The sequence below is a fragment of the Hippocampus bargibanti genome, linkage group LG11, assembly GCF_051943395.1.
Source record: "Hippocampus bargibanti isolate YZ-2025 linkage group LG11, ASM5194339v1, whole genome shotgun sequence".
In the NCBI taxonomy this organism is placed as follows: domain Eukaryota; kingdom Metazoa; phylum Chordata; class Actinopteri; order Syngnathiformes; family Syngnathidae; genus Hippocampus; species Hippocampus bargibanti.
Window position 1 is genome coordinate 3,301,993 of NC_142744.1, and position 14,389 is coordinate 3,316,381.

The 14,389-nt window shown below is 40.4% G+C and overlaps 1 protein-coding gene across 9 annotated transcripts in view; it reads left to right on the forward strand.

The window, feature by feature from the left end:
- The window catches only part of LOC148891161 (receptor-type tyrosine-protein phosphatase mu), a 188,281-nt gene that overhangs the window by 120,015 nt on the left and 53,877 nt on the right, over nucleotides 1–14,389 (forward strand). For 6 of the 9 annotated variants that reach the window (XR_016116511.1, XM_089008956.1, XM_089008958.1 and 3 more), the window contains exons 13-16: nucleotides 1,643–1,679; nucleotides 2,324–2,398; nucleotides 4,837–4,972; nucleotides 8,159–8,188. Coding sequence is in view for 8 of the 9 variants with exons in the window: in XM_089008956.1 (XP_088865082.1) it covers nucleotides 1,643–1,679; nucleotides 2,324–2,398; nucleotides 4,837–4,972; nucleotides 8,159–8,188 (278 nt within the window). In the remaining variant the exon portion in view is untranslated. The remainder of the gene's footprint in view (nucleotides 1–1,642; nucleotides 1,680–2,323; nucleotides 2,399–4,836; nucleotides 4,973–8,158; nucleotides 8,189–14,389) is intronic. The other 3 variants (XM_089008961.1, XM_089008962.1, XM_089008963.1) reach the window with 1 other exon arrangement.

The window sequence follows — 14,389 nt, forward strand, 5'->3', positions numbered from 1 at the left end:
TATCTATTAGCTAGCTAGCTTTCCATCCGAATTACTTAGCTATCTGTTAGCTGTCTATTAGCAAGCTTGCTTTCTATCTGAGTTACTTCCAGGTTGTGTGAAGGCCTAGATATTCTATCTGTTAGCTATCTATTAGCTAGCTAGCTTTCCATCCGAGTTACTTAGCTATCTGTTAGCTGTCTATTAGCTAGCTTTCTATCTGACTTACTTCCGGGTTGTTTGAAGCCCTAGATAGCTATCTATTAGCAAGTTGGCTTTCTATCCGAGTTACTTAGCTATATCTATTAGCTGTCTATTATCTATCTAGCTTTCTATCTGAGTTACTTCCGGGTTATGTGAAGGCCTAGATAGCTATCTGTTAGCTGTCTGTGTTTTGGGGATTCTTCCCAATCCCAGACTTAAATTTCCCCGGTAATCGTCGCCTGGCTTTGCGACGACGGTGGCGGGTAAAGCCAGCCGAGAGGCCCGCTGTCTTCAAATGGATGCTACGTGACCCTCACTCCCGTCCTCCCGTCCTCCCGTCCTCCCGTCCCCCTACTCTGCTTCGCTTGCCGCTCGATAGCAATTTGCAGAGCACGCCAGTCGATAGAGCTGAATGAGAATGTGCCACCGCTGGCCTCCTTGCGCAGCGGCGGCACGTTCGCTGCGGGAGGGCAGCGCTAATAACGTGTGAGGTCCGTGTTGAATTCAATTAGCTAGTTGGCACTTCAGAATACAGTGCAGACTCAAACTTTTCAGTGAGCGTCAAAAATTTCAACCAAGTGATTCATGGACAATTAAAAAATAAGAATCATAATTACAAATACAGTAAAGTCTCGTTATATCGATATTCAAGGGAGTCCGAAAAAATATCGATATAACCGGGACTATCGATATATCCGACCCTGTTTGCATGTAATTTTCTCCGTGCGTGCATAGAAATAGTATCGATATAACCGGGACTATCGATATATCCAAAATCGATATAACGAGACTTTACTGTAAGTCTTTTTTTGAACATTATTTTTTCCAAGGATCTCTTACCGTGCATTTTTTAGACAGCTTTTTATGTGCTAATAAAGTGGTAAAATGGTGATGATCGCAACAGCAGGAGCTTGAACAAAGCACTAACATAGAAACAAAGGGAAATGCTACCCCCTCGTGGAAGGGGGGGAAAAAAAAAAACATTGTCAGAGGTCTGACCAGCGCTTTATCGGCACCCAAACAAGAAAAAACAAAACCCAAAAATATTCGGGAATGCCGCTCTACGTTTTCAATTCCCGAATAACTGGACACGGGTAGTCCTCTGTGTCGCTAACCAACCTCCTTGTCCCCGATTGTGTCCTTTCTTCTTTTCAGCACAAGTGTTTAGCAAACTACTCTTTTGTCTGTTTATCTCCCTCTCTCTCAAGGCTACATTTTTGCGAGGCCGAAACTCGTTATTTATGATATATTGAAACAAACACAAGGTCTATCGCAGGAACAAAACACACTTTGCCGTCGGCTCGCTCGCTTGACGCTAATGTGCATCAAAGCTTTTCCTGTTCAAGTACATCCCTTTGTCGCAGTCACTGAACGAATTGTTAAGTGTCTCTCTATGTAGCCTGTAACCCTTTCTAAAGTCTTTTTTTCTGACCCATCCTCCATGTTTCTTTTGTTACAGGAGACCAAGATCGACTGCGTTCGAGTCGCTACCAAAGGTAAGACCCGTTTTAAGATGACTATGTGCTGCGCATGGCCGCCTCTAACTCAATAATACATTTGAGCAGAGTTACTTATACAAGCTTAAATATACAGTAAAGTCTCGTTATATCGATATCGGATATATCGATAGTCCCGGTTATATCGATACTATTTCTATGCACGCACAGAGAAAATTACATGCAAACAGGGTCGGATATATCGATAGTCCCGGTTATATCGATATTTTTTCGGACTCCCTTGAATATCGATATAACGAGACTTTACTGTACTTATATAAACCTTAAACATACATTCCATACACAATATAGCACTGAAGCAACTTACGAACAAATTCACCTTACGAACGACCGTTCGTTCGTAAGTTGGGGAAATTCCTAACTTAAGTAAACGCAACATTCGAACCGCAGCCATTTTGTTTTGTGTTGTGTGTCTTGGAAAATCGAAAGAATGGCCTCATCCGTGCCGAAACAGGAAGTCTTCTATGTAGGAAAGTATATATATTTATGGTATGATATATTTGGCACCTGAGCAAAGTTGTGGTTTCTCTTTTTGCATGCATGTGTGTGTGTGTGTGTGTGTTTTTGTGTCTCTCTCAACCTGCTGCATGACATTGTGGATCGACTCACCCTGTCACGCTCAGCCGCCATTCTGGTGACTCAGCTGACCACGCCGTACCTCCGCATCGCCCCGGCGGCCGGCGACCACCAGCTCACAGGTCAGAAATGTCAGCGACTTGTATTAAAGTTGGTCAAGTCAGTCGAAAATCGTTTTTTGTTGTTGTTGTTTTTTGCCTGTAAATGTGGTCGTTTTCGTGATTAGCCACGAAAAGACTTCAAATAGTATGAGTATTATTATTATTTTGGGAATACATCCCTCAAAGCCAATTTCACTTCAGCATACATGTTTGCAGTTGATTAAAGAATTTATTCCGTGTCATTTTGAGGCATCAGGGGTGGAAAATGTCGCACCCAAAAAAAGGCAGAAAATGGCGACAAAGCCGTGTAAGGAATTAATCAGCCCGTTTCCACAGGCTGATTAATTCCTTACATGGAGCTTTGTCGCCCTCTTCTGCCGCTTTTTGGTGCAAGACGAAGTTTTCAGACAAAAGTACAGCAAAATGCATTGACGTGATGGAAGGACTGCTACAACGTGTACTTTTTTTGGTCAGGGGCGTTCCTTCAGTGACGTAGGGTGAGGACTCGTCACCAACTCAAAAACAAGACTTCCGGAATATTCAGCGCAAGTCTTAAAACGTAAATTATAGCTATATGCTCAGTAGAAGTCATTTGAAGCCATTTTACAAATTATGGACACAACTTGTCTGGAGACGTCGGTTGTCCTTTAAGGCGATAAGACGCAAATTGTCCTCCACCGTATCATCTGTGTTCCTAAATTTAGAATGATGAATTGTCACGTCAGTCCATTGTGACACTGCGCAGTCTACCTTCTCAAGGCAAAAGATGCATATCCATCCCACTGACATATTGTTCTCTCTTCGTTGCGACGCTATCAATGGATTTGTCTTCTTTTTCTTATTCCATTAGTCGCATCTTAGCAATCGACATCTTAGCAATCAGATGCGAATAGATGGAGCCGATAACATACATCAGGCTTTTTTTTTTTTCCGTCACCGCAAATGTGTGACAAATCCCCCCTTTGAGCTTGTCAGGAAAGTGGAAAAGGCTCGTCTGTATTCCCGTCTCGACCCCCTGTGGGATTGAGATTCTCCGAGCGACTCGCACAGCTCGTGGGAAGCCAGCGGAATTTTAACAAGATCTGCTTTTTATTTATTACATCCACCAAGGAAGGGTCTGTTCTTGTTGCTTTAATGTCTACCATGAGGAGACCTACAAAACGTCTTGGAAAAAAATCATACCCGAAATGAATCATCAGGCGGCCATTTTAGGTTCATTTATGTTAATAATAATAATAATAATAATTACAAAATGTCTTGACAAAAATCACGCCTGAAACGATGCTTTGGTCACCAGGTGGCCATTTTAGGTTCATTAATGTTGATAATAATAATAATAATAATAATAATAATAATTAAAAAAAAAACCTTATGTATGTTATCGGCTCCATCTATTCGCATCTGAGTAGTAGTAGTAGTAGTAGTAGTAGTAGTAGTAGTAGTATTTATTTATATTAGTATTATTATTACAAAATTTCTTGAAAAAAAATCACGCCTGAAACAATACTTTGGTCATCAGGCGGCCATTTTAGGTTCATTTATGTGATTAATAATAATAATAATAATAATAATAATAATAAAAAAAAAAAACCTTATGTATGTTATCGGCTCCATCTATTCGCATCTGAGTAGTAGTAGTAGTAGTAGTAGTAGTAGTAGTAGTAGTAGTAGTATTTATTTATATTATTATTATTATTATTACAAAATTTCTTGAAAAAAAATCACGCCTGAAACAATACTTTGGTCATCAGGCGGCCATTTTAGGTTCATTTATGTGATTAATAATAATAATAATAATAATAATTACAAAATGTCTGTACTTTGGTCATCAGGTGGCCATTTTAGGTTCATTTATATTTATATAATAATAATAATTGTTATTATTAGTAGTAGTCGTATTAGTAGTAGTATTAGTATTATTATTAATATTATTATTATATTACATTTATAAGCGCATTTCCAAACTCTTTAGGTTACTTTACAGTCACAAGATTTTTCTGCAGGTGAGCAGCGGCAGCCACACGCGACAGCGTTCACTCAACCTGGAAGTAACTCAAATAGATAGAAAGTTAGCTAGCAAATACATAGCTAATAGATAGCTATTGGATTGGATTGGATTCACCTTTTTTAGTCTCGCAGTGGCCAAAAATGTTTAAAAACAATCTGTATCTGTCCCACACAACTCAAAACAACAAAAAGTGACAAAAGAAAACACCCACAAAAAAAACGCAAAAATTACAAAAAAAAAGCAACGCTCGTGAAAGTACTTCCTGATGGCTGCCTACTTGGGCGCCATCTTGGATTTCATTATGTGTATGTTGGCAAAATGTAACTTTCAATTGAGTGGCCATTAAACATCGAACCAAAGTTTCCTTGAGCCGGAATGGTGATCATATTTCATGCCATCAAAAATTTCAACATCGATAATTAAAAAACGTTTTTTTTTTTTTTTTGTATAGGCTCCGCCACCCGCAAACCCGACGCCGTCGAGCCAGAAAAACAGACGGACCACACGGTGAAAATCGCCGGTGTCATCGCCGGCATCCTGCTCTTTGTCATCATATTCCTCGGCGTGGTGCTCCTCATGAAAAAAAGGTAAGCGGTCATTTCTAGTATCATGAATAATTAAATTCAATCAGGCCGTCACGCCCCATTGAGAAAAATATTCATCGCTTTACGCCGTAGCCGCCAACAAATGCCGTCGGCGGGGAGCTTGTGAATCTTTGCTAGGGAGATAAGCCGTTAAAAACAAATATATATATATATATATATATATATATATATATATATATATATATATATATATATATATATATATATATATATATATATATAAGAATTCCGAAAGTGTATGGATGCGTAGCTAAAGGCTACGTTTACATAAGGCCCCTTGCTCATATGGCTGCGATAATAAGACGCAAAGCTCTGCAAATATCAAGCGGCTTTTCCCTCTATGGTGATTGTTGATACTTCTTTTTATTCCCATCCTGCTACCGTGTGTGCCGTCACGTCGTACGCGCAAAGAGGGGTTGGGGGGGGGAGGCAGAAGATTTGTCAGTGTTTTATCATTCTGATGATATCGGTGACATAAATGCGGTAAAATACATTGAAAAAGAGGTAAGGGGGACCTTTAAAAGTGTGAAATTTTTATCTCTGTGGAAAATAGAGCAAAAAGTGGTTGGACATGTTTATCATAACAGCAGACGCGGGGGAAAAAAAAAGCCACAGTTAAAGGACAACCGACACATCCGGACAAGTTGTGTCCATAATTTGTAAAATCACTTCAAAAGACTTCCTGAATATTCAGCGCGAGTCTTAAAACATAAAATATAGCTATACGCGGTGGAATCTTTGTAAAATACGCTCAGTAGAAGTCATTTAAAGTGATTTTACAAATTATGGACACAACTTGTCCGGTGGTGTCGGTTGTCCTTTAACAAAATGTCAGCCAGTTGTTGTTATTATTATGATTATTATATACGTGGAGTGGACAGGTGGCAAAGTCAAGGCCCGTGGGCCAAACCTGGCCCGTCACATCATTATATTCGGCCCACAAAAGCATATCAAACTTGTTAAATTTCATGATTTTTGCTAAAGTCCGAAACAAAATTTCATATTATCTTTTGTAAACCACAATAACAGTTATTATTTTTTATTTTAAATGGGAAAACTAGTTATTCATGAATTTGTTGTGCGCTCTGTATGTAAGATGTGGAGGAGATGAAACATTCTAATGGCTTCTCCAAATTCATAACAGCCCCCGAGAGGAAACCATAACTACAATATGGCATACGGCAAAAAAAAATGAATTTGACACTTTTGCTTTATTCCTTTTTAGCTAACGGATTTGAAACATAGCAAAATAAGCCGTTCATTGATTTGTGTTTTATCGGCCGTAAATGAAGAGGTTTTTTTTTGTTTTTTTCGTGCGGGTTTCAATCCAAGCGGTAATTGTTTTCACTTAGGCTCAATCGAAGCCAAGGCAGGAGAATTTGCCGCAAATAACTCGTACCATCCAGGGTGTCGTGGGAGGCCGATCCATGTTGCGTGAGGTGACATGCTCGTGTCTCGTTAAGCTCCGACCTGGGAGGTTAGATGGGGACCTTTTTTTTTTTTTTTTGATTAGCGTGAATAATGTTTATATCACATTTTCGTCCGACAGTTTGCATGGAAAGAAAGAAAAAAAGTATGTGAGAAAAGTAATGGCAAGTTTTGACGGATGATTCTGGCGAGCCCCAAAAAGTGACATGTTAAAAGCTCAGCATTATTATAAACTTTTATTTTGACTCTCCAGCAACACGCTAAAAACAATACATTTAGGTTAGCAAGGAGTCAAATGATCTTAATAGATAAAACCGTGTCATGTGATGGATTTATGCTGTGATTGCACAGGTGTCAAAGTTAACAGAATGTCAGCCATTTTGTTTTCAAGCAGCCATTTTGTGCATTTCATAATGCATGCTTTACCACAACAAAATTCAACACTAATGAGCCGTAAATGAAAGCAGGAAAAACTATACGTGGAATCTTTTTTTTTTTAGTTTGTGGTGTCGTGTAAAGATTATTATCATTATTATTATTATTATTATTATTATTATTAACACAAATGAACCTAAAATGGCTGCCTGATGACCAAAGTATCATCTCGGGCGTGATTTTTTTTTTTCCAAGACATTTTGTAATTATTATTATCAATAACATAAATGGACCTAAAATGGCCACCTGATGACCAAATTATCGTTTCGGGCATGATTTTTTTGGTCATGACATTTTGTAATTATTATTATTATTATTAATAACATAAATGAACCTAAAATGGCTGCCTGATGACCAAACTATCGTTTCGGGCGTGATTTTTTTTGGTCAATTCAGATTCAAAAAGTCCCGCCCCCTTGTTAGTGACATCACTATTGGTCACACACTACCTTGCTCCAGAATCAAAACAATGGCTTCAGAGAGTTCAGATTCGGAGAAGATGCTTCCTTGTTAGTCATCCAGTTATGAATATGATTCAAATAGTTCTGAAGAGGAAAGCATAAATGTTTGCAATCGATTAAAGAAGTCCTTCCCGATCAATTCGAGCCGTCAGGACTCCAATGTAGCGTCTCAGAAAATGCACAAGATGGCGCCCAAGCTCCGTTGGAAATGGGCTGATTTGTCTGCTGGGAATTTGTGTCAACTAGTATCAAATAGTAGTCTTGGTGCAACACACAACAATTCACCATTGCGTTATTTATGTCGTTTTCCTTCTAATTTCGCCATCAACACGAAGTTTTCAGACCAAACAAAGTACCCAAAATGCATTGGGTGTCGCTTTCTCGGTCAGGGGCGTTCCTTCAGTGACATCACGTCAGGAATCGTCAGCAACTCAAAAACAAGACTTCCTGAATATTCAACGCGAATCTTAAAAGATAAAATATAGCTATATGCCGTGGAATCTTTGTCAAATGTGCTCAGTAGAAGTAATTTGAAGTCATTTTACAAATTATGGACACAACTTGTCCGGAGGTGTCGGTTGTCCTTTAAAGTGTAATGGAGTTACGACTGTGAACTTTAGCGCGGCGGTCATCGCGCACACCTCACAAAGCCGAGCATCCTTATGTTGCCACCATGCTTAATTTTGTTCTTTTTTTTTCTTTCTTTTCCAAAAACATTAATCTATTTTTACTTTTTCTTTCCATTCCATCCCCCCCGTCCTCTCCCCCTTTTCTCTACTGCTTAAAACCTACCGTCACCTCCACCACCTCCACCTCCACCACCACCACCACCCCCACTCGGCAGAAGAACCTATCACTCCTACACTTACTACCTGTAAGTAACCAAAGTCGGCGTCCATGTTCGTCGCCATGCTTTTTTTCTCCTAAGTGCGCATACGCATGCCAGTGGCATCACAACCCTCCTTAATTCCCGTTCTTGGACATGCCACGCTTCTTTTCAGGATTAGCTGCTTTTTGCGCTTCCTGCATACTTAGCATGCAGTTGTTTTTCCACCCCCCACCACCACCCCCACATGTCCCATTTCATGCTTTATTATATTTATTTTTTGCTTACCTGATTTTCTTTTTTCACACTCCGGCATGCTTTCGACTTAACTGCACATGTACAGTGATGCCTCGGTTTACGAACCCCTTGGCTTCCGAACTTTTCGGCTTACGGACGTTAAATTTATGAAAATTTTACCTTGGCATACGAACTTTACCTTGGCATATGAACTTTTTTCGTACACGGAGCTGCCTCACTGAGTGATGTGTTGTTCGCGATTGCAAACATTTATGCTTTCCTCTTCAGAACTATTTGATTCATATTCAAAACTGGATGAGTAACAAGAAAGCATCTTCTCCGAATCTGAAACCATTGTTTTGATTCTAGAGCAAGGCAAGACGTCCTGGTGTGATGTCATGAACAAGGGGGCGGGACCTTCTGAAACTCAGCATCTCCGAGGTCATTTTGAAGTAGTCTTGGGACACTTGAACTCAGTTTTGCATTCGACTAAAAATATCAGCCTGCGTCTTTTGGGTATTTTAGATGCTATAATACGTTTTGATGTCAGTTAGGTAACAAAAAATGGTGTCAGTTGTCCTTTAAAGCGCACAACAAATTAATGAAAAATAGTTTTCAAGTTTGAATTCAAAAATAATAACTGTTATTGTGGTTTACATACGACAATTTGAAATTTTGGTTCGGACTTTAGCAAGCATCATATAATTTCACAAGTTTGATTTGCTCTCGCGGGCCGAATAAAATGACGTATGGGGCCAGATTTGGCCCTCAGGCCTCGTGTTTGATACTTGCAATAATGATAGAAATCCATCATAAGACCCATTTTTATTTATTAAGGTCATTTGACTCCTTGCAAATGTATTGTTTTAGAATGTTGCTGAAAAAAAATGCTACATGCCCTCTTGGAAGTTGATTCAGTGCATGATAACAGTTACATAATATAATAATAATCATTTCATTTAGAAGCGCCTTTCAAAACTCTCAAGGTCACTTTATAGTCGCAGGATAAGTTTTTTTCTGTAGGTGAGCAGCGGCAGCCACACGGGCCAGTGTTCACTCAACCCGGAAGTAACTCAAGTAGATAGAAAGCCAGCTAGCCTGCCAACAGATATCTAATAACTAGTTTGCTAGACATATCGCTATATAGCTAATAGCTAGCTAGTTCTTAGTCATTTTTTACTCTTAATTAAAATAAATAAACAAAAAAATAAATACGTACATTGATAGACAGATATATAGATTGATAGACAGACAAAGGGACAGACAGGCAGATTAAATAAGAGCCTCAACTAGCTAAAACGCTCCCTAGTCTGGAGCCTCTTAGCTAGATGCTAGCAAGCGCGAACATTTTGCCTTGTGACAGCTGTTCTGTTCATTCTTTGTTCTTAATTAAACTAAATAAATCCATACATAAATAGATAGATGAATAGATCAATAAAATAATAACCTCAACTAAGATGCTCTCGAGTCTGGGCGCCTTCGAGCTAGATGCTAGCAAGCGCGCTACAAATGTATTAGATGCAAACTTTTCGCCTTATGGCAGCTGTTCTTATCAATCTTTGAATGGCTAATTAATAAAAAGTAGCTTATAGGGGCTCCTGTGGAGCCTCTTTCTTTCCTACATGCAAGCAGTCATCTGTATGATTGATGAATCCCGTGAATTTTTTGACGCACACATCAAAGGAGCGCTACCAAAATATGCGCTTTCACCCACTCCCGCCAAACGTGGCAAACCTACTGAAGTCGCTCGGCATATTCGTTCACATGTGCCGTCAAAACCGTGCCCCTCGGCGCAGGTTATTGGCACGGTGGCGTGGCAGTCAGGTGTTCAATGGCTGCCGATGTCCCGTGAGCAAACAGTCACTAAGCTAACTGTTTCCCAACATGATCCTCAAGCTTATCCGAATGTATGGATTCTTTTAGATCAGGAATGACCAAACTGAGGCCCCGGCGGCCGTTCGCAGTCCGCCATCTGTTTTGAGAAATCCACAACATCATACAAAATAACCGACGTCTCCGGACAAGTTGTGTCCATAATTTGTAAAATGGCTTCAAATGACTTCTACTGAGCGTATTTTAATAAGATTGCACCGCATATAGCTATATTTTACTGAATAGTCAGGAACTCTTGTTTTTGAGTTGGTGACGAGTCCGTACGTGACGTCACTAAAGGACCACCCTTAACCGTAAAAAAGACGCATTGTAGCAGTCCTTCCATCACTTCAATGTATTTTGCTGGACTTGTTGGGTCTGGGGACCTCGTGTTGCACCCAAAAGCTGAAAGAAGAGGGCGTCCAAGCTCCATATAAGGAATTTATCCGCCTGTGGAAACGGAGGTGGCCACAGGAGGTCGCCATTTTGTGCCTCTTTTTTTTGAGTGAGAGATTTTCCCCCAATGTTGCCTCAAAATGGCACAAATAAATTATTTAATCGATTGCAAACATGTATGCTTTCCTCTTCAGAACTATTTGAATCGTATTCATAACTGGATGTGTAACAAGAATGCATATTCTCCGAATCTGAAGCCATTGTTTTGATTCACAAGCAATGCAAGACGTCTTGGCGTGATGTCACGAACTGGGGGCGGGACTTTCTGAAAATGCCCAATTCACAGCTCAATTTTTTGGTAGATTTTGGACACTTTAAGTCATTTTTATTGGTGTTTTGCATTTGACTAAAAATATCATACTGCGTGTTTTTGGTATTTTAGATGCTATAAAACGTTTTTCTGGTGTCAGTTAAAAAAACAAAAAAGTGACGTCGGTTGTCCTTTAATTTAGAGTAGCTGACTACCAAAGACACCAACACAATCGGCAAGTTCAAATTCGTATGCCCTGACTTTGTTTTTTCTGCCGCTGGTATATAACCATGTCATAAACAACCGGCTGTACAGCGTCGGGAGACGGGAGGTGCGCTAAACGCTGCGTGCGTGAAACCCAACCACGCTGCAGGCGGGTGAGCAAACGCCTTCATTAAAGCGAGCGTGCGACGAACGTGCAGTAAGACTGGCGCTAATTGGTACAAGCAGCCTGGTAGATTTAGCGGTGTAGCGGCGTTGCATGATGATGAGCGAGGAAGTGGGAGGAAAAGACCCGAGTTTGCGACACAGTGGCGGAGAGACATTTATTCAAGTGTGGGGGGTGGCAAACAGATTTTTTTTTTGCAGGCCACATTGTAGTTATGGTTTTCTCTCAAGGGCCGTTATCAATTTAGGGAAGCCATGACAATATTTCATTTCATATTACATATAGAGTGCACAATAAATTAACTCATTCACTGCCATTCATGGATTTATTCAGGAATTTAAAATATGACGAAGAGCGACATTCCTGAATTTGCTCCGGTTTTGTTTTTTTTTTCATGCTTGGGTGCCGATAAAGCGATAGCCATGGCCTCTGGCAATTTTTTTCCTTTCCACAAGAGGGCATCATTTCCCTTTTTTTCCATGTTAGCGCTTTGTTGAGCTGTAAAACTAAACATCAAATTAAGATAACACCTTTTCTATTTGAAGCGTCCGCAGCCTTATTCACTGCCATTCTCGAATTTATTCGGGTTTTTGTCTTTCATGCGGGGGTGTCGATAAAGCGATTATCAGACCTCTGGCAATGTTTTTTCCTTCCACAAGGGGGCAGCATTTGTCTTTTGTCCATGTTCGCGCTTTGTTCCAGCTTCTGCTGTTTTAAAGCACGATATAAATCAATATTTACTGTATTTTGTAGAGCCGTCCCCATTTCAAGCTCAGATAACTCCAGACTCATATAATTTAGGAATTAACTGTTTTTCTGTTGAAAGAAGAGAGTCTAAGGTTTCTTACGCTACATTGAATGTTTATGTAGACCTAAAACTCAATGTTGTGTGGCTGCTGGAATTCGAGTGACAATGACAAAAACCCTGGCACTGGCATGGACTCCCGTGTTCCATCGTCTGGCAGCAAATAAGTTAAGAACAACGGGCAGAATGTAAAAAAAAGAATGCGAAAATCCATGCTGAGTCGCGGGGTTTTGAAGCTCCGCCTTGAAAGCGTCATTTCCTGCAGTCGCCGTTTCCCCGTTCAATTGTGGGCTGAACTCCTGCAGCTCCGAGCCGCAGACGTTAGCGCTAATGAGGCGCGACTGATGTCATCGCCCGTGGCGGGGTTTTTTTCTTTGTTATTTTTTTTTGTTTTGCCTCCGCAAACACCTCCGTGCACTCTCGCTCTTGTCTACTGTTGTCCAAATACAGTAAAGTCTCGTTATATCGATATTCAAGGGCGTCCGAAAAAATATCGATATAACCGGGACTATCGATATATCCGACCCTGTTTGCATGTAATTTTCTCCGTGCGTGCATAGAAATAGTATCGATATAACCGGGACTATCGATATATCCGATATCGATATAACGAGACTTTACTGTACTCACTATGAGAGATAAAGTACGTACAGGAACTCTATCTATATACTCTCTTTCACCTCGGCAAAGTAAACTTTGTCTTGATTAGCTTCATTTTGCTAGCGTTTTGCTAGCATGAGCAGCATGAAAAATGATCCGACGTTCCGCGCAGACCGTTGCCGTTCACCCACGTGCATTTCGCAATCCCCGACGGAGATTGGCGCTCATCTGAGTGCTCTTGTTGTTGCTATCACGACGTGACGAATGGTCCCCATTTATCAAGTGGGGCAAAACATTTGACGGCACGCTTTTTCTCCAACTTATCTCGGGTGGCACATTAAAGTCGTTAATCCAGTCATCCATCATTAAACCCCCCCCTCATATAAATTAGCGCAGCATTAGCACCGTCGTTCATCTTCATCAACCGCGCTGCCGTGCAAGCAGCTTCCCTGCATCTGCGCCGCGTCGCCCCCCTTGCGCCTCTACGGTAGCAGATGCCGAAATCAAACCAGGATGTCACTCGGTGGGGTCATGTGACGTTTTGGTTTTAGGAGCAGGCGCGTCAAGAACGCATTCCGTTCTCATTAGAAATCGTGTTTAGGTTTTAGAATATGAACAGTGACATAAATCGACTGAGTTTAACAACAAAACAACCACGTCGTCCACTGAGTTTCGTAAAATACCGTATTTTACAGTGTATAAGGCCTTTTTTTTTAAGAAGACCCTGCGCTTTCTCGTTCGGGGGCGTTCCTTCAGTGACGTCACGTCAGGCATCGTCATCAACTCGAAAACAAGACTTCCTGAATATTCAGCGCGAGTCTTAAACGTAAAACATAGCTACATATATGCCGTGGAATCTTTGTAAAATACGCTCAGTAGAAGTCATTTCAAGTGATTTTACAAATTATGGATACAACTTGTCCGGTTGCGTCGGTTGTCCTTTAAAGGACACCATTTTTTTGTTTCCTAACTGACATCAGAAAAACGTTTTATAGCATCTAAAATACCCAAAACACGCAGTATGATATTTTTATTCAAATGCAAAACACCAATAAAAATGAATAAAAGTGTCCCAAAACTACTTCAAAATGACCTTGGAAATGGCGAGTTTAAGAAGGTCCCGCCCCCTTGTGCGTGACATCACACCAGGACGTCTTGCCTTGCTCTAGAATCAAAACAATGGCTTCAGATTCGGAGAAGATGCTTTCTTGTTACTCATCCAGTTATGAATATGATTCAAATAGTTCTGAAGAGGAAAGCATCAATGTTTGCAATCGATTAAAGAATTCCTTCCGGATCAATTCGAGACGTCAGGATTCCAATGTAGCGTCCCAGAAAATGCACAAGATGGCGCCCAAGCTCCGTTGGAAATGAACTGATTTGTCTGCTGGGAATTTGTGTCAACTAGTATCAAATAGTAGTTTTGGTGCAACACACAACGATTAACCATCGCATTATTTATGTGTTTTCCTTCTAATTTCTCAATCAAAACAAATCAACACAAAGTTTACAGATCAAACAAAGTACCCAAAATGCATTGTGTGTCGCATTCTCGGTCAGGGGCGTTCCTTCAGTGACGTCACGTACGGACTCGTCACCAACTCAAAAACAAGACTTATTGATAATTCAGCGCGAGTCTTA